A 27,330-nucleotide genomic window follows, 5' to 3' on the forward strand; every position below is an offset into this window, starting at 1 on the left:
ACTGATTAGTCGACACAGAGGTATTTCACCTAGCCGGTCAATCAGCTATTATGGATGTGTACTTGTTCTGGTCCCACCCTTACATTGGTCCGAAGTGTCTGGTGTGACAGTGGCTGTCTACACAAGTGGTGATAATTTTACTGTGGGACTTATTCACCTTTGCCTAGCTCTCTTTATATAATAATAATAATAAACTTTATTTGTATAGCGCCAACATATTCCGCAGCGCTTACATAGACGGGGGATACAGAAAGACAAAAGTACAAACATTTCAGAACCACGGTTACATAGTAATCAGTTGATGGAAACAATAGGGGTGAGGGTCCTGCTCCAACAAGCTTACATACTACGAATAGTGGGGTGATACAGAAGGTAAAGGGGCTGGAGATGTGCACGGTATGGTGAGGTGGAGAGTGAGGGATGCTGTACACATAGACAATGGTCAGACATTTAGCCGTGTGACGGCAGAAACAGTATGACTGCAGGAGCAGTTTATGATGGCTAGCAGGGAGTGCAGTCAGTAGGTCAGGGAGCATGTTATCAGGCGAAGTACAGAGGGGTTTGTTTAGGGAATGCGGTATGCCTCCCTGAAGAGGTGCGTTTTTAGAGCACGCCTGAAGTTCTGCGAGTCCTGGATTGCTCAGGTAGCCTTTGGTAGTGCATTCCAGAGGACCGGTGCTGCTCTAGAGAAGTCTTGGAGGCGGGAATGAGAAGTTCGAATTAAAGAGGCGCTCAGTCTGGTTTCGTTAGCAGAGCGGAGAACCCTGGCTGGGTGATGGATTGAGATGAGGGAGGCAATATAGGGTGGTGCTGCGCTGTGGAGGGCTTTGTGGATGAAGGTAGCGAGTTTAAATTGAATTCTGAATTTAACGGGCAGCCAGTACAGTGACTGGCACAGGGCAGAGGCGTCCGAGTAGCGGCTGGACAGGAAGATGAGCCTGGCTGCTGCATTTAGGACGGATTGGAGAGGGGAGAGTCTGGTGCAGGGGAGGCCGATCAGCAACGAGTTGCAATAATCGAGCCGGGAGTGGATGAGGGCAACAGTAAGCGTTTTTAATGTGTCCACAGTGAGAAAAGAGCGGATTCTTGCGATGTTCTTGAGGTGCAGCTGACATGTTCGGGCCAGAGATTGGATCTAGGGGGTAAAGGAGAGATCGGAGTCAAATATGACCCCAAGGCAGCGGGCATGTTGTCTAGGAGTTATGGTGGCGCCACACACTGAGATGGAGATGTAGGAGGAGGTCGGTTAGTGGAGGGTGGAAATACCAGTAAGTCAGTATTAGGCCTTAGTCAGACGGGCGTTTTTTCGTGCGATTTGTGCATCGCATGTCGCATGCGCAAATCGCGTGACCGGAGGCGAAAAATCGCGGGAAAAATCTGCACCTATCCGCGTTAATCGTCGCAGCAAAACGCCCGTCTGACCGGAGAAAAATCGCCGTGCGCATCAAAATGCGCATGAAACTTAGACTGACCGGCGAAAAAAATGATTTTGGTGCGCACATAAAACGCCGAACGCAGATAGGCGCGATCTGCGAATCGTCGTGTCCTATAATTTATCGCATATCCGCATAAAAAGCGGACATGTGACCGATACCATAGCGAACCATTGGTTCTATATATGCGCAAATCGCATGCGCATGCGCAAATCGCGCGAAAAAACGCCCGTCTGACTAAGGCCTTAGGCGTATTATTATATAAATATATTATTATTGGTATTATATATATATAAAATATATATACTAGTTGACTGCCCATACCCGGATGGTGACTGTAATAGAGAATGCATCCACTTAAGGGCAGAGTTCTTGGGCGCTGACTGTGAGTGTGGCAGGAGCCACTCTCTGCCACACTGGTGAGCGGGTGTTGTAGCATCGTTCTCCCTCAACCCCAACCTCCTGGCTGGTGAGTGTGGGCAATATATACATATATCTTTTAGGTATATATATATATATATATATATATATATATTGCTTTTTCCATCTACTTAATATTCTTCCATACACTTATGGATAGACTAGGTCCCCTAGGCTTGAAATGATAGTGCCCTCTTTTAGGCAGTCTGCCATGCCAAAGTTGGTTAGGGATAGCGCTCCCATTCTTACATTTTTGTTATTCTTTTTGCCCCTTTTTGTGCTCCCTATGTTTTGGTGTTTACATATATATTTATATTTATCACTCATTGACAAGAGTAATAAGATGTCATGGTAAGATGTATCCATGGCATCAATTAAGGGTGCTGTTTCTACGTCTTGCATGAAGGTAACGGATGTCTGGGAACTGGAACCATGTTCTGCTGTGTAGTACAGAAAAGCTAGTTAAACTTATAAATCTGCGCTCCCACCCATTTCTTCTTTATTATGAGTAAGAGATATGATCCGGTCACCCATTGAGGGACTGTTGGCTCTTTCTGGGAATACAGTTTCTTTCAACATGTATTGATTAGTGACTTATGGGTATCTAGGTAAAAGGGTTGTTCTATCTGGAAAACTCACCCTGGTAACCAGCCAGTATTACATGATGTCTATTCATGGTGGTCCATCCAAATTAATGGCCCACGATGAAATACGTTGTAACAAGTCCCCCAAAATGGAAGCCATTTTTTGTAGAGATTTGTACTTTACAAAGTTCGATAGTTAAAACTCCACGGGGAGAAGGCCAACTATGTATTTATGCAAAACGGGTCAATGTAGAACAAGGTTGTGAAGATAGGAGAATTCTTCTAACCGCTCTATTGTATATTACTTTAAAGGTGTTGTCCCATCATAAACTATTGCTAGCCTATCAGCAGGATATGCCATCAATAGTACATGCATTGCCAGGAACCCCTGCCAATCAGCTGTTTAGCTAGGCCTTGTGGACTTAGCTGATTTCTACAGGAAGCAGACAGCTCTGTTTTCACTGCAGTGGCCACACTTGGTATTGCAGGCCTAGCTTACATTGAAGTGAATGGCAATGACAAGCCTTTGCAATGGGAACAAAACTGTCTGGTTACTGCAGAAATCAGCCCCCCACTGATCTATTATTGATGGGCTATCCTACTGATAGACCATTAGTAGTTTACAACAGACTACTCCTTTCACTGTTAGTAAAGTAAGTATATATGAAGTAACACATCTCAGCTTTCAAGTCAGAAGTCTTTCAAGTTTTTCAATGGCAAACATTTTTTTCCTTTTGCAGGATGCATCCATTGCTCACAGATTTCATATGATGCGAGAAAAACATCCTGAGAAATTCAACAGTAGGTAAGAGACTCATACCGGCCATTTGAATACTCTTGATGAAGTTACTTGAGATTAAACATTCACCGTATACTTGGTGGAATAAGGATGTGCTCACATATGGCGGATTTGTTGCGGATTTTCAGCAATGGGGAAATCTACAGCAAACATACTAAAATCTGTGTCAAAATCTGCACCATTTCTTGTGGATTTTGACACAGATTTTAGTACACATTTGCTGTGGATTTTTTCCACTATGGAAAATCTGCAGCAAATAAGTCACTCGTGAACATACCAAAGCAACTGTGTGATGTCTATCCCCTTGAAACAGTACCCCCTAAATTGCAACCCCAAAACTGCCAATAGGGTCTAGAAATGCTTCTTTTTATGCAAGCCTGAACACAGACCCATCTCTTGGTGGTTCCTTTTAATGGGCAGTCCCAGCCAAAATGGGACTGTTAAGGGCATATCGTTGTAGCTTGGCTTTCCTACAGCCTGCATGTTATGTTATTATATGACTTAGGGTGGCTTGTCCCTAACAAGACTACTAGCACCACTGATACATGTCCCTCCAGTTACCCCCTAGCTACGTTCCTGTGTGATAGAGCTTTTCCAGCTAAGGTTTTATCTTGCATGAATTTCTTTTGATAAAGATCAATGAAAAATGAACTCAGATGTCAGTTCTCCATATCAGCCCTACACCAGCAACAATAAAAGTCATAACTAGAGATGAGCGAGTGTACTCAGTAAGGACAGATACTCGAGCGAGTATCGTCCTTACCAAGTACCTGCCTGCTCGCCCGCAAAGATTCGGGTGCTGGCAGTGGGCGGGGAGCGGCGGGGGAGAACGGGAGGAAGATCTCTCTCTCTCCCCCCAATCTGCTCCCTCCTGCTCACTCCCCCAACACAGCGCTCACCCCCGCCAGCACCCGAATCTTTGCGGGCGAGCAGGCAGGTACTCAGTAAGGACGATACTCGCTTGAGTATCTGTCCTTACCGAGTACACTCGCTCATCTCTAGTCATAAACCTACTCTTGATCTCTAACACAAACCTTAGGCAAAATAATGTATATACTTCTATCCATCAACTTTTAGACTTGGCTGCTCCAAAACACCTTTCGTATTTTATTGCAATATCCATGCACCAGAGGTGTATTTTTGATTTTTTTTTAAATATGCAGTAATTTCTATGATTTGAGGGATATTTTGTATTTCACAGAAAACCTGTGATCATCAATTATTCATATACTCAATACAATATGAAAAAAGCTCTATTGAATGTAACTTTGCTTTTTGTCTTTTATCCTATTATGTTTATGTTATGATTATCCGTTCAGTCGCATCTGACCTTCGGTCATTCCATTGATCAATGTTCTCCACGCATTCCTGTCTTTCACTGCTTCTTTCAGTTCCACGATTGACATGTCGGTGGTGGCCTTGATTATATCCAGCCATCTTGTTCTTTGTCGTCCCGATCTTCTCTTACACTGACCTTGCCAAGCATCAGTACTGTTTCCAATTAATTCGCGCGCATCACGTGTCCAAAAAAAGAGAGCCGCTGTTTGATGATTTTGCCCTCTAGTGATATTTTCAGTTTGCTGCGATCTAACACTACCTTGTTCATTGTTATGGCGGTCCAAGGTATCCGTAGCATTCTCCTCCAGCACCATAGTTCAAATGCATCAATTTTTCTTCTGTCTGTTTTCCTGAGCGTCCAATTTTTGCAACCATACGTTGTTATGGGAAAGACGATTGCATTGACCAGTCTAGTTTGTGTTGCAATGCTAATATCCATGCTTCTCCAGATATTTTCCTTTATTGCATTGCAATCTTACCAAGTGTAATCTGTCTCTTGATCTCAGGTCCACATTGCCCGTTGCAATCGATTTTGGATCCAAGGAAGATGAAATCTTGGACCAACTCGACTTCTTCGTTGTTGATGTTTATGTTCACTGTACCGTTGTTTACCGCGGTCATGACTTTTGTTTTCTAGCTGTTGAGACACAGTCCGATGCATTCACTTTCCTTTTGCACCCGTTGGATAAAGTATTCCAGGTTCTTTTCACTTTCCGCAAGCAGGGTGGTGTCATCTGCATATCGCAGGTTGTTGACATTTCTGCCACCGGTTTTGACTCTGATTTCTAATTTGTCCAGATTGCATCGTCTCATGATCGTTTCTGCGTACAGATTGAAAAGGACTAGTGATAGGCGTACGGCAAGGCTGCATTCTTTCTCGATTCCGAACCAATCCGTATTTCCATAAGCTGTCCTGACTGTTGCTTCTTGGTTGTTGTAAAGCGACCTAATAAGCTGTTCTATATGTTCTGGGACGCCCATGTGCTTCAGATACTTCCAAAGCTTGTCATGTTCAACACAACCAAATGCCTTGCTGTAGTCGATGAAACACATGTACACATCCTTTTGACACTCTCTGGTCTTCTCCATGATCCAGCGCAGGGTCACGATTTGGTCTCTGGTGCGACGACCTTTGTGGAAGCCAGCTTGAACATCCGGCGGTTCCCGTTCAACAATGGCCACTATGCGTTTTTGTATAATCTTTAAAAGAATTTTGCTGGCGTAAGCTGTGAGGGCTATGGTGCCGTAATTGGAACATTCTTGAGCATCACATTTTTTTTTGGAAGTGTGATGAAAACAGATCTTGTCCAGTCTTTGGGCCACAATTTGGAGCTCCAGATCTTTTGACATAGGTCAGTTAGGATCTTGACCGACACTGGTTTGAACAGTTCGGCTGCTATGTGATCAATGCCTGGAGCTTTCCTGTTTGGTAGTTGTTTCAGGGCCCATGTGACTTCTTCCTCCAGATTGCCCGGTTCTTGTCCTACTTGATGTATGTGATCCAACGGGTTGTCTGTCTGATTGCCTGCATACAGCTCTGCTGTATATTCTCACCACCTACGCTTGACTTGATTTTCTTCTTGTAATAATTTGCCATCATAGTCTTTGTTAGTTGCTGCCTTGCGTGGTATGAACGGTGCCAAGATCTGCTTCACATGGACAAAGAGAGCTTGGGCGTGGCTTTGCTGGTTTGCTTTTTCCAGTTTCGCGCATTGGTCGTTCCAGTAGCGCTCCTTGTCTCGTCTGACTTTTCTTAGAAATTCTGCATTTAGCTGTCTGAATTCAATGATGGTGCCCGCTGCTTTCGCTGCTTGGCACTTGTTGGCGATTCTGATATTCATCTGATAGCCATTGCGGTCGTTTTGCTGATTTTTTGAAGACGATGATTTGTTCAGCTGTATTCAGTGTGATGGATTTGAAATCCTCCCATAATTCATCATGGTCTTTTCCGATGGTGCTGAGCGCTTCAAATCTGTTATTCACTTTGACTGCGTATCGTGAAGGGATGTTGTCTACATCGAAACAGCATATTGCTGGTGACCTTTTGATCTTGCTGAATCTGACCTTGATTTTTGCAACTAGGAGCTGATGATCAGAGCCGCAGTCTGCACCCGGAAGTGTTCTAACGACCAGAATTGAGCTTTTCTAACGCAGTTGACATAGGAAATAGTTGATTTGATTTCGGTGTACGCCATTTAGGGCCGTCCATGTGTGCAAAGGTCGTTTTGGCTGCTCAAAACATGTGTTGGTGATCGATCAATAGTTTTCTGTGCAACATTGGACCATACGGTCACCTGCATTATTCTGCTCACCCAAACCAAACTTGCCAATGCCTGGTAGGTCTTCTCCAGAGCTGATTTTTGCATTGAAATCCCCTGTTATAAAAGTGATATCCTTGGCAGTGGTCTGATTGATTGCTTACTGGAGAGAATTTTTCAATGTCCTCATCTGTTGCATCGGTTACATAGACTTTCAGAATTGTGTTCGAGCGAGGATTCCAATTGATGCGTATGGATATGATCCTATTATTTATGGCATTGAAACAATGGACAGCTTCGGCGACTGCCTTGTTTGCGATGAATGCCCACTCCATTGTGTCTGATGGTGTAATTTCCTGAGTAGAAAATGGTGTAATCATCCCTATTGAAAAAAAGTTGCCTGTCCAGTGAAGCTCGCTGATACTCAACAGGTCAATGTTGAGCCGTTCCATTTCATTTTTTAGGGTTTCCAATTTGCCCGTGTTCATGCCACAGATGTTCCACGTGCCGATGTTGTGAATCTTTGAGAAACGCAAATGAAATCTTTCGCTTGGAGGTGCATCAGCAGACCGGCATCCAAATGGCTTTGTCCTGTCCGTGTCATTATTTGCCCAAGTTATTTGAGTTTCATCCTTGTTCTTCCCTGGTGGCTTGATCAGTGACTTACAACCCAGGGGGCCTGCATTCCAGCACCATATTTGGACACCTTTGGCTTTGATCCAAGTTTGGCAGTGGTAGTGGAGGAGTTTGCCATTGCTTTCCCCACCCCTCCCCGTTTATCCAGGCTTGGGACCAGCGTGCAACTGTTGCCAACAACATGGCTGGGTTGTTTATTTTATACCTCCACCTATATTTTACAATTTACAAGTCAATGGAGGGGATCTATCAGTTCATCAAAACTAGTGCAGAGGAAACGTAGACCAGTTGCAATCAATCAGATTACTTCTTTAGCTTGCAAAAAATCCTGTAAAAATGAAAGCTGGATTCTGATTGATTGTTACAGGCAACTGCTTCACTTTTCCTCTGTATCAGCTTCGATAAATGTATTCTAATTACTGCATCTTCTAAATTACAATTCATGTAAAATTCATCTTTTTGTATTATTAAAAGTTATTTTAGTATCTTTGAAAACAACATCATTATTATCAGTGTGCGCAAACGTATCACCGTAGTGCGCCCTCATCTCAGGGAGCCGTTACTCCTGGAATCAGGAGAAGTACAGCTTGCAATGTTATTCTTGCATCAAATCTACGGAGACTTTTATAATTCAGTAGGCTCCATCAATGCAAATGCAAGCCATGATGCTAATGTAAACATAGCTATAGTATGTCTACCAGCCATGGGCGTAACTAAAGGCTCAGGGGCCCTGATGCAAAACGTGAGCTGGTGCCCGTACCCATACCTAAACCATGCTGCATAGAGACATAACTTGAAGTTCTTGGACCCCAATGCAAAACCTGTAACAGGGCCCCCAACTATAATGCTTTATTCATAGTACTGGGCTCCCTATATGGAGAACAGAGGCCTTATGGGCCCCCTAAGGCTCCTGGGCCCGGGTGCAACCGCATCCCCTGCACCCCCCTATAGTTATGCCCCTGCTACCAGCTACAGCTGGTCACAGATTAAGGGTCCATGTATGGCACCAGATGTAGTATGATTTTTACTCTGTCAGACAGAATCTGTACTTATTGAGTCCTACTGTTTCTGATTCCATGAAAAGGTTCATTAGGGCCAGATAAAATGGTTTTAAGAGGAGGTGGAAATAAGGAGCAGTCTCTGAGCGTGAAAGCAACCAGAAGTGGTCAGAGTGTGTACAGCTACTCTGTTGAGAAAAGCTGGTAAAGCCTCCGAAAAACACTGCAGGAAAGCAGTTACCACCCTATGTGTAGAAAAAAGTCCCCAGATCGGAGTCCTCAGGTTGTGACCAACTCGGCAGGAACAGTGTCGGGTACGTAGTCAGGAGGAAGCTGGAGGAGAAGCAGTAACAGTAAGGCATCAAGCAGGTGCATAGTTAGGAGGAAGCTGGAGGTCATACATGGAGAAGCAGTAACAGGAAGGCAGCAGGTAGGTATGTGACGTTGACTAAAGTCTGAAAGCTCAATAATCATGCAAGGGAGGTGTGCCAGGACCAGATTTAAATAGCCAGAATAATTAATGAAAACTAGGTGGAGCCTCCTCAGGAACAGAAGCTGGAGCAAGGAACCAGGAACAAAGTTCAGCCAGGAAGCTGTCCACAGGAGGAATAGCTCACCAGGAAGAGTCCTCCCTGGGACACAGGAAGTTGAGGGTTCGAGTCCTGACACTATGGTCTTGAAGTCTTCATAAAGAAAGGACTTGGTTTGAGTGAAACCTCAGAGGCTGCTTCCTCATCATGTCACCTACCCACATGCTTGTTCATCCGGAAAGATGGAGAGACACTCTAATCCTAGTAACTGGATAAGATAGCAATGGTATATGGAAACTCCAACACAGATTTATAAGGAGAGGAATGGGAGTTAATATAAGTTACAGTAATTTCGACTGTTCATTTATTGTTATTAGAGTTGGATTGCTGTACTATTTCTGCCCCTGAGTCATACTGCCAGTACTTGTGGAGATTCCATACCACGGCTATCAGCCATGCTTACTGCTATACCCCGCCCTCTGCTGAACCAATATGGCTGGAGCTGGGGTACCCTACTTAGCACCCTTGCCCACATATTAGGGCAAAGAGACCATAGTGTGTCTGAAGGAACTGGGTCTGGTGCTTCTAGCTACCGAGCCAGAACAACACTCTTCCCTTTAGCCCAAGTAAGAGTTAATCACGGAGAGTTTGGAGGACCCAGATCCTGATCCCAGTGCCCTCTCAAAATGAATTAAACCAGTCTTACAATCTAGTCTTTGCTTCTAATTGATTGAAAACCCCAATTTCGAGGGGTAAAGACACAGATAGCAGTTGACAATTACTTTGATATGCAGTTTTTCTACAAAATGAGGTCATTTTCAAATTGAGTAGTAACACGAATTTACAGGTTAAACTGCTGTTTATTGGTAAAACCACATGACTATTACCAATCAGTTTGAAAAGGGAATCGAATTTTTGGAGAACAACCTATTGACACTGTTTTCAGCTATGCTACAGCCACTACACGTATCTCTACACAGATAATTAGGTATTCAATTAATAAAATATTGTCCATAACCTAAATCTGAGTTTACAAACCACAATAATAAAGAAAAAAATTCTAGTTTTATGGAACTGATGAATAGAACTCGACCGGTTTTAATACATTTCCCTCATTTCATTTACAATTATCGCCCCATTGTTTCTAATTAGAGAATAAATAATCAGGGTATAATCACTGTACCAGGGCCGGGTCTGATTCTAGGGGGGAGATGTGTAAAACCAGCAGGGGGCCAATGTGAAACAACTTTAAGAACTGGAATATAAATTAATCCGAAATCAATAAGATAAATTGTATATTATTTATTTGAGAGCAAAGAGGAAAAAGCCATTTAATCTGTTAAACTTCTGTGACAATGTGCAAAGTGCGTATTACTGGAGAATAGATGGCGTGTTAATTGAAATGTAGTAAAATCTGCAGAAGACATACAAATCTAATGAAAGTATTCCAATTATTGTAAGTATCATCTTCTACTATTGTCTGCTTATTGTGAGAAAAGCATTTAGACATCATGAAGAAGAACATTCGTATGAAAAAATCAATTGTCTTACTATAGTCCTATCATGTAAAATATACTTGTATATAGGTGGCAGTATTATAGTAGTTATATTCTTGTACATAGGGGGCCGTATTATAGTAGTTATATTCTTGTACATAGGGGCAGTATTATAGTAGTTATATTCTTGTACATAGGAGGCAGTATTATAGTAGTTATATTCTTGTACATAGGGGGCAGTATTATAGTAGTTATATTCTTGTACACAAGGGGCAGTATTATAGTAGTTATATTCTTGTACATAGGAGGCAGTATTATAGTAGTTATATTCTTGTACATAGGAGGCAGTATTATAGTAGTTATATTCTTGTACATAGGGGCAGTATTATAGTAGTTATATTCTTGTACATAGGGGCAGTATTATAGTAGTTATATTCTTGTACATAGGGGCAGTATTATAGTAGTTATATTCTTGTACATAGAGGGCAGTATTATAGTAGTTATATTCTTGTACATAGGGGCAGTATTATAGTAGTTATATTCTTGTACATAGGAGGCAGTATTATAGTAGTTATATTCTTGTACATAGGGGGCAGTATTATAGTAGTTATATTCTTGTACACAAGGGGCAGTATTATAGTAGTTATATTCTTGTACATAGGAGGCAGTATTATAGTAGTTATATTCTTGTACATAGGAGGCAGTATTATAGTAGTTATATTCTTGTACATAGGGGCAGTATTATAGTAGTTATATTCTTGTACATAGGAGGCAGTATTATAGTAGTTATATTCTTGTACATAGAGGGCAGTATTATAGTAGTTATATTCTTGTACATAGGGGGCAGTATTATAGTAGTTATATTCTTGTACATAGGAGGCAGTATTATAGTAGTTATATTCTTGTACATAGGGGTAGTATTATAGTAGTTATATTCTTGTACATAGGGGCAGTATTATAGTAGTTATATTCTTGTACATAGGGGACAGTATTATAGTAGTTATATTCTTGTACATAGGGGCAGTATTATAGTAGTTATATTCTTGTACATAGGGGGCAGTATTATAGTAGTTATATTCTTGTACATAGGAGGCAGTATTATAGTAGTTATATTCTTGTACATAGGGGTAGTATTATAGTAGTTATATTCTTGTACATAGGGGCAGTATTATAGTAGTTATATTCTTGTACATAGGGGGCAGTATTATAGTAGTTATATCCCTGTACATAGGAGGCAGTATTATAGTAGTTATATTCTTGTACATAGGGGGCAGTATTATAGTAGTTATATTCTTGTACATAGGGGCAGTATTATAGTAGTTATATTCTTGTACATAAGGGGCAGTATTATAGTAGTTATATTTATGTACATAGGAGGCAGTATTATAGTAGTTATATTCTTGTACATAGGGGCAGTACTATAGTAGTTATATTCTTGTACATAGGGAGCAGTATTATGGTAGTTATATTCTTGTACATAGGTGGCAGTATTATAGTAGTTATATTCTTGTAGATAGGGGCAGTATTATAGTAGTTATATTCTTGTACATAGGGGGCAGTATTATAGTAGTTATATTCTTGTACATAGGGGCAGTATTATAGTAGTTATATTCTTGTACATAGGGGCAGTATTATAGTAGTTACATTCTTGTACATAGGGGCAGTATTCTAGTAGTTATATTCTTGTACATAGGAGGCAGTATTATAGTAGTTATATTCTTGTACATAGGAGGCAGTATTATAGTAGTTATATTCTTGTACATAGAGCAGTATTATAGTAGTTATAGTCTTGTACATAGGGGGCAGTATTATAGTAGTTATATTCTTGTACATAGGGGGCATTATTATAGGAGTTATATTCTTATACATAGGGGGCATTATTATAGGAGTTATATTCTTATAGATAGGGGGCAGTATTCTAGTAGTTATATTCTTGTACGTAGGGGGCAGTATTATAGTAGTTATATTCTTGTACATGTGTAAGCCGCCGACCGGGGTGGGCTTTCCAGAATACAGCGAAGTCCTGAACAAAAGACGCGACTCAAAACCAATCCGTAGCAAGGAGATTTTACTTAATTTGGCAGAATCCTTAACCAACCCGAACTCCCCCAGAAAGTTACATACACTCAGCGGGGAAGCTGAGACTCTTGTGCCATGCAGCGCTGTGCTCTATAATGTGCGCTCTATAATGTGCGCCTTCAATATCCTCCAAGCTTTTGCCTAGCCGCAGGCCGTCTCTAACCAGCCGCTATTACCTTCTATCACCCTGGAAGTAGGAACAATCAGTGAGGATGCTAGGGAAGCATCGGCGGCACAGCACAAGAGCTTACAATCTTATCAACACACTCGTATTCTCCCCTTACACAACACCACTCAACAGATATAACAATATATAGCTCACAAGTCAAGGCAAAGTACAGTTGCGTAACGTGTGACTTGTAAATATCCTTAGACAGCTCTACGAGTATAGAGTTCTCTGTGTGTTAGGACTATGTCGGACAGCTCAGTCCCCAGCAGTGCGGCCGGCGGCCATCAGTATGCCTAACTAAACTAGCTAACTGCCGGCCTTGTTATTAGTCTCAATCAGATTGGCGGTGCGTGCACGGTTACACCAGAGGCCTTAGTTCTCTGGCTGACCCGGGTCTGGTGGGTACCTTTAGACTTTGTCCGGAACGCGGGAATAGGATTTCATCCAAGAACCATATGAACTCACTGACGCCGTTACTTCTGAGCCCGGTCTGCAATGACCATCTTCTCCGTTAAGATGGTAGTCTGACAAACGCTGGAACAGTCTCTAATGCAGCTCCCCTCACGGTAGCTCCGGTCCTCGTTGGGGTCCTTTTCCCGGTGGATCGCAGTCTCTCTCTCGCTAGCTGCAGTCCTCACCAGCCCAACCCAGCTCGCTCACACGCACCTTCTTTTTTCCTGCTCCTCTCTATGGTCATGATGCACTTCTTTTTCTCTGTCCCAGTCCAGAGCACAGTGACCTCTTGTGGTCAAAAAACAAAATGACAGTTACAACAGAAACAGGGACATTCACAGCAAGAGGACTGTTTCACCATCTTACACATATAAGGCAGTATTATAGTAGTTATATTCTTGTACATAGGGGGCAGTATTATAGTAGTTATATTCTTGTACATAGGGGGCAGTATTATAGTAGTTATATTCCTGCACATAGGGACAGTATTATAGTAGTTACATTCTTGTACATAGGGGGGCAGTATTATAGTAGTGATATTCCAGTACATAGGGAGCAGTATTATAGTAGTTATATTCTTGTACATAGGGGGCAGTATTATAGTAGTTATATTCTTGTACATAGGGGGCAGTATTACAGTAGTTATATTCTTGTACATAGAAGGCAGTATTATAGTAGTTATATTCTTGTACATAGGGGGCAGTATTATAGTAGTTATATTCTTGTACATAGGGGGCAGTATTATAGTAGTTATATTCTTGTACATAGAGGTCAGTATTATAGTAGTTATATTCTTGTACATGGGGGCAGTATTATAGTAGTTATATTCTTGTACATAGGTGGCAGTATTATAGTACTTATATTCTTGTACATATGAGGCAGTATTATAGTAGTTATATTCTTGTACATAGGAGGCAGTATTATAGTAGTTATATTCTTGTACATAGGGGGCAGTATTATAGTAGTTATATTCTTGTACATAGAAGGCAGTGTTATAGTAGTTATATTCTTGTACATAGGGGGCAGTACTATGGTAGTTATATTCTTGTACATAGGGGGCAGTATTATAGTAGTTATATTCGTGCACATAGGGACAGTATTATAGTAGTTATATTCTTGTACATGAGAGCAGTATTATAGTAGTTATAGTCTTGTACATAGGTGGCAGTATTATAGTACTTATATTCTTCTACATATGAGGCTGTATTATAGTAGTTATATTCTTTTACATATGAGGCAGTATTATAGTAGTTATATTCTTGTACATAGAGGTCAGTATTATAGTAGTTATATTCTTGTACATAGAGGTCAGTATTATAGTACTTATATTCTTGTACATATGAGGCAGTATTATAGTAGTTATATTCTTGTACATAGGAGGCAGTATTATAGTAGTTATATTCTTGTACATAGGGGGCAGTATTATAGTAGTTATATTCTTGTACATAGAAGGCAGTGTTATAGTAGTTATATTCTTGTACATAGGGGGCAGTACTATGGTAGTTATATTCTTGTACATAGGGGGCAGTATTATAGTAGTTATATTCGTGCACATAGGGACAGTATTATAGTAGTTATATTCTTGTACATGAGAGCAGTATTATAGTAGTTATAGTCTTGTACATAGGTGGCAGTATTATAGTACTTATATTCTTCTACATATGAGGCTGTATTATAGTAGTTATATTCTTTTACATATGAGGCAGTATTATAGTAGTTATATTCTTGTACATAGAGGTCAGTATTATAGTAGTTATATTCTTGTACATAGAGGTCAGTATTATAGTAGTTATATTCTTGTACATAGGGAGCAGTATTATAGTAGTTATATTCTTGTACATAGGGGGCAATATTATAGTAGATATATTCTTTTACATAGGGGGCAGTATTATAGCAGCTATATTCTTGTACATAGGAGGCAGTATTATAGTAGTTATATTCTTGTACATAGGAGGCAGTATTATAGTAGTTATATTCTTGTACATAGGAGGTAGCATTATAGTAGTTATATTCTTGTACATAGGGGCAGTATTATAGTAGTTATATTCTTGTACATAGAGGGCAGTATTATATTAGTTATATTCTTGTACATAGGGGGTAGTATTATGGTAGTTATATTCTTGTACATAGGAGACAGTATTATAGTAGTTATATTCTTGTACATAGGGGGCAGTATTATAGTAGTTATATTCTTGTACATAGAGGACAGTATTAAAGTAGTTATAGTCTTGTACATAGGAGCAGTATTATAGTAGTTATATTCCTGAACATAGAGGACAGTATTATAGTAGTTATATTCTTGTACATGGGGGCAGTATTATAGTAGTTATATTCTTGTACATAGGTGGCAGTATTATAGTAGTTATATTCTTGTACATATGAGGCAGTATTATAGTAGTTATATTCTTGTACATATGAGGCAGAATTATAGTAGTTATATTATTGTACAAAGGGGGCAGTATTATAGTAGATATATTCTTGTACATAGGGAGCAGTATTATAGCAGCTATATTCTTGTACATAGGAGGCAGTGTTATAGTAGTTGTATTCTTGTACATAGGAGGCACTATTATAGTAGTTATATTCTTGTACATAGGGAGCAGTATTATAGTAGTTATATTCTTGTACATAGGGACAGTATTATAGTAGTTATATTCTTGTACATAGAGGGCAGTATTATATTAGTTATAGTCTTATACGTAGCGGGCAGTATTATAGTAGTTGTATTCTTGTACATATGAGTAGTATTATAGTAGTTATATACTTGTTCATAGGGGGCAGAATTATAGTAGTTATATTCTTGTACATAGAGGGCAGAATTATACTAGTTATATTCTTGTACATAGGAGGCAGTATTATAGTAGTTATATTCTTGTACATAGGGGGCAGTATTATAGTAGTTATATTCTTGTACATAGGAGGTAGTATTATAGTAGTTATATTCTTGTACATAGGGGGCAGTATTATAGAAGTTATATTATTGTACATAGGAGGTAGTATTATAGTAGTTATATTCCTGGACATAGGAGGCAGTATAACAGTAGTTATAGTCTTGTACATAGGGGGCAGTATTATAGTAGTTATATTCGTGTACATAGGAGGCAGTATTATAGTAGTTATATTCTTGTACATAGGAGGCAGTATTATAGTAGTTATATTCTTGTACATAGAGGGCAGTATTATAGTAGTTATATTCTTGTACATAGGAGGCAGTATTATAGTAGTTATATTCTTGTACATAGGGGCAGTAGTATTATAGTAGTTATATTCTTGTACATAGCGGGCAGTATTATAGTAGTTATATTCTTGTACATAGGGGCAGTATTATAGGAGTTATATTCTTGTACATAGCGGGCAGTATTATAGTAGTAATATTCTTGTACATAGGGGACAGTATTATAGTAGTTATATTCTTGTACATAGGGGCCAGTATTATAGTAGTTATATTCTTGTACATAGGGGGCAGTATTATAGTAGTTATATTCTTGTACATAGGAGGTAGTATTATAGTAATTATCTTCTTGTACATGGGAGCATCATTAGAGTAGTAATATTCTTTTTTTTCTGACGTGTTCTTTCTGTGAGTTTTTTGATACATCTTGTCCCTTTGTGTGACATGCGTTCTTTCTGTGAGTTTTTAGAGACATTTTGTCCCTTTATGAACTCACCTAAGTAGTTTGCTTAGCTAGATAGCAGACTGTGTACTAACTTTTTAAATATAAACTTCCACAGCTGTGACATGTAAATCAGATGCTTTCCATTGAAACACAAGGTGTACATTTCAGTATTTAGTCTTGGGTCTCGTTATATTTTGCATAGGTGAGACTTGTTTATTTGTTGTTTTAGGCATGTTTCACTTCCATGCAAATCATGTGCAGAACTTTCCTTGGATATTTTATAACAAATACTGAATAATAGTTTTTAGCTTTTTGTTTTGCATGTCGATGTAGCACATGCAAATCTCAGTACCATTCCCATTAAACCCTGAGATTGCTTTATTGTTTTTGCATGCACCATCCTAGAAAGGGTTAATCTTTCTATGGAACATTTTAAAGTATTTCAGAGATAAAAGAAAGAGGGAACTGTGAAGTAAAGTAATGTAGAATAAGTGTAAGGGAAACTCCCGGGTGGGGTTTATCGTGGAGATGGAAGCCCACCTATCAATAGCTGAGAGGTATATTATGGATATAGTGATATATCTCACTACACCAGGGGAGGTACTCACAGCCATGATAAGGATCAGCTCCATCCAGGAGGTGATGCATGGTGGGATAATTAAATAAAGGCCCAATGTCCACGGGCTGAATTGAATTGAGTCCTGCACGGACTATCCGCAGTTCAAGCCGCCTGGTGTCTGCAGTTCAAGCTGCCCATAGGGAAGCATGGGCGTCCGTACTGGAATTTAAGCATGTAGATTTGCTTTGCGGACCTTTTGGGCAGGAAAACAAATCGCAACATGCTCCATTTCAGTGCAGATCCTGCACAGACGGCTTCCATTGAAGTCAATGGAAGCCTTCCGTTCCACAGTCCGTCCGCAATTCAATCGCAGATAGGCTGTGGATTCCCCTAGAAAGCAAGAGTTTGGAAAAAAAATGTACTGTGCATGCATGCCAGACCAGAAAAGAGAAGACCTGGGCAGGTCGCAGAAGACCCTGACAGGTAGTGCAGGGTCCTCTGCTGCGGGCAGGGTTAGATTCCGCTGTGGGCTCCTGCATGCGGAATCTGATCCGTCTGTGGAAATGACCTTAGACTGTCATGGTGCCATTGGCCCCAGTTTCTTCAGGATCACTGTTTTGATTCTGGAGTGACATCACAACGTATTCCTCTGATCACGTGATATGCTTCTGCATTCATGCTTCTTTTGGTCCTCGACTTTGAAGGTTAACCTTTTTTTAAACAGCCAGTTATCAACTTTATTGGAGTTGTTTGTCTAATAGACTGGTTGGGATGATTGACAGCCCAGTCAACCAGTCAATACTTTCGTTATGCTATTTATATCGGCTCCTCCTTGCTGAGGGTGCTGGTTATACTCCTGTTCTGGCCCTGTCTGTGCTCTCAGAATACCTGTCTGTTGTCAGTTCTGTATTCTCAGCATACTTGTTTGTTATTAGTTCTATACTCTGTCAGTTGTCCGTGTTTTACAGTCTGTGTCCAGTCCTTCTTTAATCTCCAGTCTTATTTCTAAGTTTGGTTCTCTGGTCTGGTCCCCCAGTTTCCCTCTGACATTCAACCTCGCTATGTGCAAACAGTGGGGTTGCTCGTATAAGGGTGGGTGCTCTGCTTCATGATGGGTCCAGTTGAAAAGACTCAGTGGGCTCTGTTCTGTTTAGCACTTACTTTTTACCCCCTCCTCCATTATCTGTCCAGTCCGTATACCATTTTCTAGTCCTCCATTTACATACTGTCCAGACTGCTCCAGCATCCTGTTGTCCTTAGTTTCGCCAACGGTTCTGGACAGACATAACAAAGCCTATAAGAACTATACATTTCATACATACAATTTTGAAATCTGTTCATCACTAATAGGTGGTAGGGGCTTAGTTGATGTATGATGAGATACTTCCATGCTAAGATGGCATGCATATGTCCATATTATGGCTTTCTTCTGTCTGCGGGTTGAGAGTCTATGAGGCCCTACTCTACTTTTGTATGACTCCAATTTCATAAAGATTATTACAGTGCTCCATTAGAAACCATATAATGGATGATATGCACCATATGGTAACACACAGAGTACCAACAAAACCAAAGGGACTTTGCATGCTGCCATACAGGCTCCATTCATGAAGCCTAATGGTGTTTTTATCACTTTTTCATCAACTGGACACAATGGGTAGTAATGTGGACATGTGGCAACTTGCCAAGATGACTTTTTATTTCAAAACTTTAAAAGAGACTTACAATCTATCAGTATATGCAAAATATGAAGTATGCAAATGAACAATGAGATGATGAATGTATGTATGATAAACACAGAATAGAATGAATGCATAATAGACACCTAATTATGATCACATGCTTCACAATCAAAATGTATTCATCCAAAATCATTGATGACCTTGCATACTTGTTAAAAGTAGAGCATGTCTGCAAGTGATGATCATCATGTATTAAAGAGAGAAAAAAAACAATACAGGGATTCCCAGATCAGATGTTGAGAGTTAAGAAAAATTGTGTCTGATTAGCTTTTATGAAAATGCTGAATAATGTCAATTGGGACTTTTTTCTTAAAGTTCAAACGACTGTAGAGTCTTCGACGCTTATTGCTGATTTTAAAACTTGACAATAAACGAGAAGGAAGAGTTCAACTCCAGATACTTGTAACCGAAAACTACTCAGGATTAAAGAGCCCAATGCCCCATGGTGACAATATTGACCTTGATAAGTGATTGGCATTTCACTAACTGTTGGAGGAACCGTTATCAAATTACAGAAGTTTCTTCTTAACATTATGAACTTGGTCGAAGGCCAGCGTTTAGACATGACACATGACAGGGGATGAAATGTGTTTAAACTATGGTGCTTTTATATGTAGCCTCTGTTTATGTTTTAGATTGGTCTACCAAAAGATCAGATGGTAAGCCTTAAAGCCTGATTATTGGGTATAAATGTTCACTTGAACGCTTGTTTGACCAAACATCGGGCTGTTAGCTGCTGTTTAGAAAGCATAAATGTGCTCTATGGTTGGCTGTACATCTCTCCACCTGAGTGAGGAAGTGTACAACCAGTCTTATAGGGATAAACAATCATACTAACAATTGTTTGTTCCCATACTAGTGATTTTTATAGCTCTTGTTAAAGAAATATAAATGAGCACCCATTGACATACTTTATCAATCAGCTCTCATTGCACCAGGTCAAGAATTTTCACATGAAAAGGACTTTTAGGTCTAACAGGATAATGGTATATAGCCATGAAGTCAGCAATGCACAACCCCATATAATATAACAGTAGAGAAAATCCACATCCTCTGTAATGACGTTATGCCGGTTGTAGAAGAACAAGCCTTGTAAAAGACTGTTAGCGGCCCCTGATCAAGAAAAATTGTTGGGGTTTCCAATACAACCCAAACCTCACATGATTTCCCATTGCATCCACATATAGGAGTGGTGACCATGCATGCCTGTGACCCTCTCAACTGAATACTATGGAAATTATCCAGTGGCTTCCTTAGACTTTATAATAAAGAGCCACCATCTCTTCTTGGCTTGATAGACCATCATGAGATTCACAATTTCATGGGAAGTGAGGTTCCCAGAGGTGAGCAGTTTATACATCACCCATATAAATAATAACTGCCAGCAGTGTTTCCAGGCCCTAAATTACTTTTTAAAGTGTTATTGAATTTAATAAATACATAGTTATGAGTGATAGAGAGAGACTTGGGCAGGGAGGATGGGTAGTAGTTGTCTCTGAGTTCCCCAAGGTGGTGGAGGCCCCTTGTTTTACACTGTCACTATAATGTGCGCGGGGGGGGGGGGGGGGGGATTGTGGTTTTGGCACCACAATGAGACTCCATACCTGTAACTGGAGTGAGTTCCTGCGGGTGAGAGTGAGGAGGATGGCGATGTGAGAGAGAGACTCTCCAAGTGGAGTGCAGCTGAGCATTTTGGTGTGACTGTCAGAGTGGAGAGGCAGTGGAGTGACTGGCTGTATACTTATCCTATGTCAGGAAGGACTACTGAGAGAGAGTTCTGCTGTAGAACTTCATGTTGCGGATTCTCAAAGTTTACAACCAGAGCAATCATATCTGAAACTGCTATGGAGGAGGACATATCATTTAACAGTTACCCAGATCGGAGATGACCGAGGGTCTTTGGGAGCCTCATCACCCTGACAACATAACAGAGGACACCAGAGATTATGAGTGAGGATGGACCTCTATAACAATGGAGTGTGCACATACAAACAACTGGTGTTAGATAATAAGCAGGCCTGCTAGACAGTGACGGGGATATACTGTGTTATTCAGTTAGACTTCCTCTGTTCTTTTAGCTTGTGCATGTAGAAACATATTTTCACAGATATAGGGACAAGCCAGGACTTTGTGTTCAAATCCCATCTGCTCGGCTTCTTTATACGGGTTCTTCAGTCAGCCACTTTGTTAACGAAAGACAACGTGTGGCATTTCATCATAGTTGCATTCATACCACCTTCAGAGACTTTAATTGCCCATTTCACAGAATACTTGGTTGTACTTGTGTGCACCAATAGTAGAGTGTGAAATCTATTTTTATGGGGCATGATTGCTAGTAATCAAGGTCAACTTTCTAGCATTAAAGTTGTATAATATCTTCTATTATTCCTTTTATGTACCTGCATATCCAGATTTCCTCTATAGTTTTTTGTCATGATAAAAGTATATATATATTTGTAAGCTTGGTGTCCACTGTGTACTCACGTTCATTTATGGCCTGCCCCCATCATGATACTACCACAGGTACCAAGAGTCAATAAAAAATAATACTGATGAAGATACCTGGAGAGCTATTTTGGCAGTAGACTCATTTTGCATGGTGAAAGAGTGGGGACATCACCCAGCAGCAGCTGTAGCCAAGCAGGAAAAGCCCATAATTAGACCAATGAACTACAAATCTATAAATGCACATCAGCATACAGGGATTTGAAGTTACTTACTTAGAATTGTGGGGCATCAAACTGAATTTTGGGTCTCAGTGAAAGTGTCACTTTGTCCATAAGTCTGACTGCACTTTCACCTTAAAATATAGACATGTACTCAGACAATCCAAGAATATCCAGTATGGACATCACATTGACATCACACTCTGCAGAGGGGAAGTTACAGCCTCAGCTCCTGAGGACTTGGTTGCATGGTTGCTCACTCGGTTGTACATCTCTCCACCTGAGTGAGGAAGTGTACAACCAGTCTTATAGGGATAAACAATCATACTAACAATTGTTTGTTCCCATACTAGTGATTTTTATAGCTCTTGTTAAAGAAATATAAATGAGCACCCATTGACATACTTTATCAATCAGCTCTCATTGCACCAGGTCAAGAATTTTCACATGAAAAGGACTTTTAGGTCTAACAGGATAATGGTATATAGCCATGAAGTCAGCAATGCACAACCCCATATAATATAACAGTAGAGAAAATCCACATCCTCTGTAATGACGTTATGCCGGTTGTAGAAGAACAAGCCTTGTAAAAGACTGTTAGCGGCCCCTGATCAAGAAAAATTGTTGGGGTTTCCAATACAACCCAAACCTCACATGATTTCCCATTGCATCCACATATAGGAGTGGTGACCATGCATGCCTGTGACCCTCTCAACTGAATACTATGGAAATTATCCAGTGGCTTCCTTAGACTTTATAATAAAGAGCCACCATCTCTTCTTGGCTTGATAGACCATCATGAGATTCACAATTTCATGGGAAGTGAGGTTCCCAGAGGTGAGCAGTTTATACATCACCCATATAAATAATAACTGCCAGCAGTGTTTCCAGGCCCTAAATTACTTTTTAAAGTGTTATTGAATTTAATAAATACATAGTTATGAGTGATAGAGAGAGACTTGGGCAGGGAGGATGGGTAGTAGTTGTCTCTGAGTTCCCCAAGGTGGTGGAGGCCCCTTGTTTTACACTGTCACTATAATGTGCGCGGGGGGGGGGGGGGGGGGATTGTGGTTTTGGCACCACAATGAGACTCCATACCTGTAACTGGAGTGAGTTCCTGCGGGTGAGAGTGAGGAGGATGGCGATGTGAGAGAGAGACTCTCCAAGTGGAGTGCAGCTGAGCATTTTGGTGTGACTGTCAGAGTGGAGAGGCAGTGGAGTGACTGGCTGTATACTTATCCTATGTCAGGAAGGACTACTGAGAGAGAGTTCTGCTGTAGAACTTCATGTTGCGGATTCTCAAAGTTTACAACCAGAGCAATCATATCTGAAACTGCTATGGAGGAGGACATATCATTTAACAGTTACCCAGATCGGAGATGACCGAGGGTCTTTGGGAGCCTCATCACCCTGACAACATAACAGAGGACACCAGAGATTATGAGTGAGGATGGACCTCTATAACAATGGAGTGTGCACATACAAACAACTGGTGTTAGATAATAAGCAGGCCTGCTAGACAGTGACGGGGATATACTGTGTTATTCAGTTAGACTTCCTCTGTTCTTTTAGCTTGTGCATGTAGAAACATATTTTCACAGATATAGGGACAAGCCAGGACTTTGTGTTCAAATCCCATCTGCTCGGCTTCTTTATACGGGTTCTTCAGTCAGCCACTTTGTTAACGAAAGACAACGTGTGGCATTTCATCATAGTTGCATTCATACCACCTTCAGAGACTTTAATTGCCCATTTCACAGAATACTTGGTTGTACTTGTGTGCACCAATAGTAGAGTGTGAAATCTATTTTTATGGGGCATGATTGCTAGTAATCAAGGTCAACTTTCTAGCATTAAAGTTGTATAATATCTTCTATTATTCCTTTTATGTACCTGCATATCCAGATTTCCTCTATAGTTTTTTGTCATGATAAAAGTATATATATATTTGTAAGCTTGGTGTCCACTGTGTACTCACGTTCATTTATGGCCTGCCCCCATCATGATACTACCACAGGTACCAAGAGTCAATAAAAAATAATACTGATGAAGATACCTGGAGAGCTATTTTGGCAGTAGACTCATTTTGCATGGTGAAAGAGTGGGGACATCACCCAGCAGCAGCTGTAGCCAAGCAGGAAAAGCCCATAATTAGACCAATGAACTACAAATCTATAAATGCACATCAGCATACAGGGATTTGAAGTTACTTACTTAGAATTGTGGGGCATCAAACTGAATTTTGGGTCTCAGTGAAAGTGTCACTTTGTCCATAAGTCTGACTGCACTTTCACCTTAAAATATAGACATGTACTCAGACAATCCAAGAATATCCAGTATGGACATCACATTGACATCACACTCTGCAGAGGGGAAGTTACAGCCTCAGCTCCTGAGGACTTGGTTGCATGGTTGCTCACTCGGTTTAAATGTTGTATATTACTAAATCCAACATTGCTCAGAAATGTGTAGCTGCCAGTAGCTTCCTTCAGTAATATAAGATAATGCTGGACATTTCTGCAGACGAACTCATGCAACAGCTGATCAGCTGAGTGGAGCTGTCTGTTGATGAGATACGGCCTTGATAAGACACCCTTGGTGGTCAGAATATCAGACCATAATTAAATGTTTTTTAAACTGATTGTCGAAGAACCCCCCCCCACCACCACCTCCCTCCCTAGAGGTTGTCAGAATTGCATGAAACTTTCTGTGTGTGATTGTAACATTGATATAAGTAAGTGATTACATTATCAGAGAAAAAGGATAATTTATTGAAAAAAACTGACCCATTGAAGGGAGGCTCTAGTACCCTGTTGTACCGCCTCTAGCTTGGATACAAGATGTAATACTGGCAGACATGGAGGCTCTAGTACCCTGTTGTTCCACCTCTAGCTTGGATACAAGATATGATATGGGCGGGCACGGATGCTCTAGTACCCTGTTGTACCGCCTCTAGCTTGGATACAAGATTTGATATGGGTGGGCATGGAGGCAAACAGGTTCCATATGGTATCCTGTGGCATATTGGTCCACATTTGCTGTAACTGAGACTCTAGATCATGCAAACTCATAGGCTGTTGAAGTTTCAGATGGTCCCATACATGTTCTATTAGAGAAAAATCTGGCAACCAGGCAGGCCACAAAAGCGTGGCAATGTTGTGGAGACATTCCTGTGACACCTTTCTATGTGTGGCTAAACATTATCCTGCTGGAAAATGCCTCTTGGAAGCCGCCATGAGAGGAACACATGTGGCTGCAGGGTTTCCTGAACATATCGCTGAGCTCTCATTGTCCCTCCTACCATTACTAGGGGTGACCAACTGTTATATGCGTTGGCCCCCAGACCATCACACCCACAGGGGGCAGTGTGCCATTTCATAGCAAAAGCAGGATTGAGGCACTCACCACGAGGTCTCCAGACACTAACACAGCCATCATTAGTGTCCAAACTAAACCTGGATTCATCACTGAAGACAACCCGGTTCCAATTTTCGTCATTCACGACACCACTGAAAACTGAGTAGATGGTGGATTTCAAAGGTAGTGCAGGTAATGGGCGCCATGAGACCAAATGTCTTTTAGCCAAGTGCCTGGAAATGGCTCCCACAGACACAGTGGCCCGTAATGATGATGCCACCTGTCTATGTAAAACAGTTGGAAAGCGAAACAATCAGATGATCCTTTCTACTGGTGGTCTGTGGAAAGCGTCCTGAGCCCTGTCACCTTGTGTGCCCTCACCATCCACTGGTCCCAACAGTCTGGTCAGAACAACCCAGGTGGTGGGCAGTTTGCGATATGACCATCTAGTTTCTCGTATTCCAATAATGCATCCCCTCTCAAACTCTGTCAACTGGGCGAAAGTTCTTTAAATGGTACATAGAGGTGTCTAGTGGTCAACAAGCTCTATGCAAGTGGAAAAAGAGGCCACTACACACAAGTAACCTCCGAGAGCCTTTCATAGGGCAACTGTGGAATCACTTTTAGGACCTCAGGCGGCAAGACCGTTCATCTAACCACGCCACAACTCTAATCATTTACATATCTGCCTGAGATGTGACTGCATGCTGCATTTTGCAGCAAAATGACAACTCCTTCTAGGTGCTTAATTTTTTTTTTTTTTTTACAAAGAGCGTACTTTTAGGGAAAATCATCAGGATTGTAATATTCAGAGAAGTGAGTCTGAGTCTACAAAAAATCCCAAAGCCTATCAGCTTTTTCCCAACATTCCCAACATTAAGTGTTAAACAGGGTTATTCACTGCAAAATGCCTGACATATGTTGTCACCAAAAAGCCTTGAATTTTTGGATGTGCCACTAGGCAAATGATATTTCACAAATGACTTCACTGTATTTTGCATACAGGGTTTGTAGCATAAATAACACTGTGACTTTTAGCAAATTTGATGTGTTCCTGTCTGTAGGACAGTGTTTGATCAAATTTACATACCAGTCACACATCTAAGAAAGTGAAGCTAAAACACTTGTCAATGGAAATTGACTTGTTTAACCCCTTAGGGTGCATACACACGAGCCTATGCATGTGCCGTACATAGGTGCTCACAAAACCACGCACCCACGTATGTGCACAAACGCACGTGAATGCAGGTACGTGTCCATTGCCTTCAATGGAGCCATAGCTGCTGCCGGCGGCCCTATTGAAGGCAATGGGCTGCCAGCAACCTCTGCAGTGATTTTTGGGGAAGGGCTTTAAATATAAGCTCTTCCCTGAAAATAATCCCTGCTTGTGTAAAAAAATGAAATAAAATAAAAAAAATATATATACTCACCTCTCTGCCGCTGCCGTGTAAATATTTCCTATGGGGAGTCTCCTTGTCACTGAACACTGTGACAGTACTGTGACAGCTGTGGCAGAGGATCGCGATGTTCTCCCATTGCTTTCAATTGGATCGGCACTTCTGCAGTCCTATTGAAAGCAATGGGCTGCTGGCAAGCCCTGCAGGGATTTTCGGGAAGTGGCTTTAAATATAAGCCCTTCTCTGAAAATCCTCCCTAGAACGTGTTAAAAATAAAAAAAAATTATTCTCTCCTCAGCTGCCGGGACTCAGGCGCGTCTCGCCTGTCTTCTCCCTGCACTGCTCTGAAGCGTTTTCAGCAGACAAGGATTTAAAATCCCTGCCTGCTGAAAGGGCTGTATCTGATTGGCTGAGCGCCCAGCCAATCACAGGCAGCTCTCAGCCATTCTTGAATGACAACTGAGTGCTGCCTATGATTGGTCACAGCGCTCAGCCAATCACAGGCAGCACCTGGCCATTCATTGAATGTCATCTTAACATGTCTTATTGAACCCCAGGAAAGAAATACTATTATTGAAACTTTGAGTTTGCTTCAGGTTGTCCTGCAACATTAGAAAATGGCTCCCATAGTGCAGAGGTGCGACTCCTTTTTTGGTCCACATTGTTATACTATACCACTCCTAAGGATCACAATCAAACTTAGGCCTCAGTCACACGGGCGTAAATATGCGCGTATATACTCACGTAAAAGAAACGCGTGACCATGTCCATTGCCACCAATATGTTCTATCTTTTGTAG

General features: G+C 41.0%; 1 protein-coding gene across 5 annotated transcripts in view; it reads left to right on the forward strand.

The window, feature by feature from the left end:
- Positions 1-27,330, forward strand: part of DGKB (diacylglycerol kinase beta) — a 432,907-nt gene that overhangs the window by 190,357 nt on the left and 215,220 nt on the right. For all 5 annotated transcript variants that reach the window (XM_066585569.1, XM_066585572.1, XM_066585570.1 and 2 more), the window contains one exon: positions 3,178-3,242. In XM_066585569.1, coding sequence (XP_066441666.1) covers positions 3,178-3,242 — 65 coding nt within the window. The remainder of the gene's footprint in view (positions 1-3,177; positions 3,243-27,330) is intronic.

This window comes from Eleutherodactylus coqui, chromosome 12 (assembly GCF_035609145.1).
Source record: "Eleutherodactylus coqui strain aEleCoq1 chromosome 12, aEleCoq1.hap1, whole genome shotgun sequence".
NCBI lineage: Eukaryota > Metazoa > Chordata > Amphibia > Anura > Eleutherodactylidae > Eleutherodactylus > Eleutherodactylus coqui.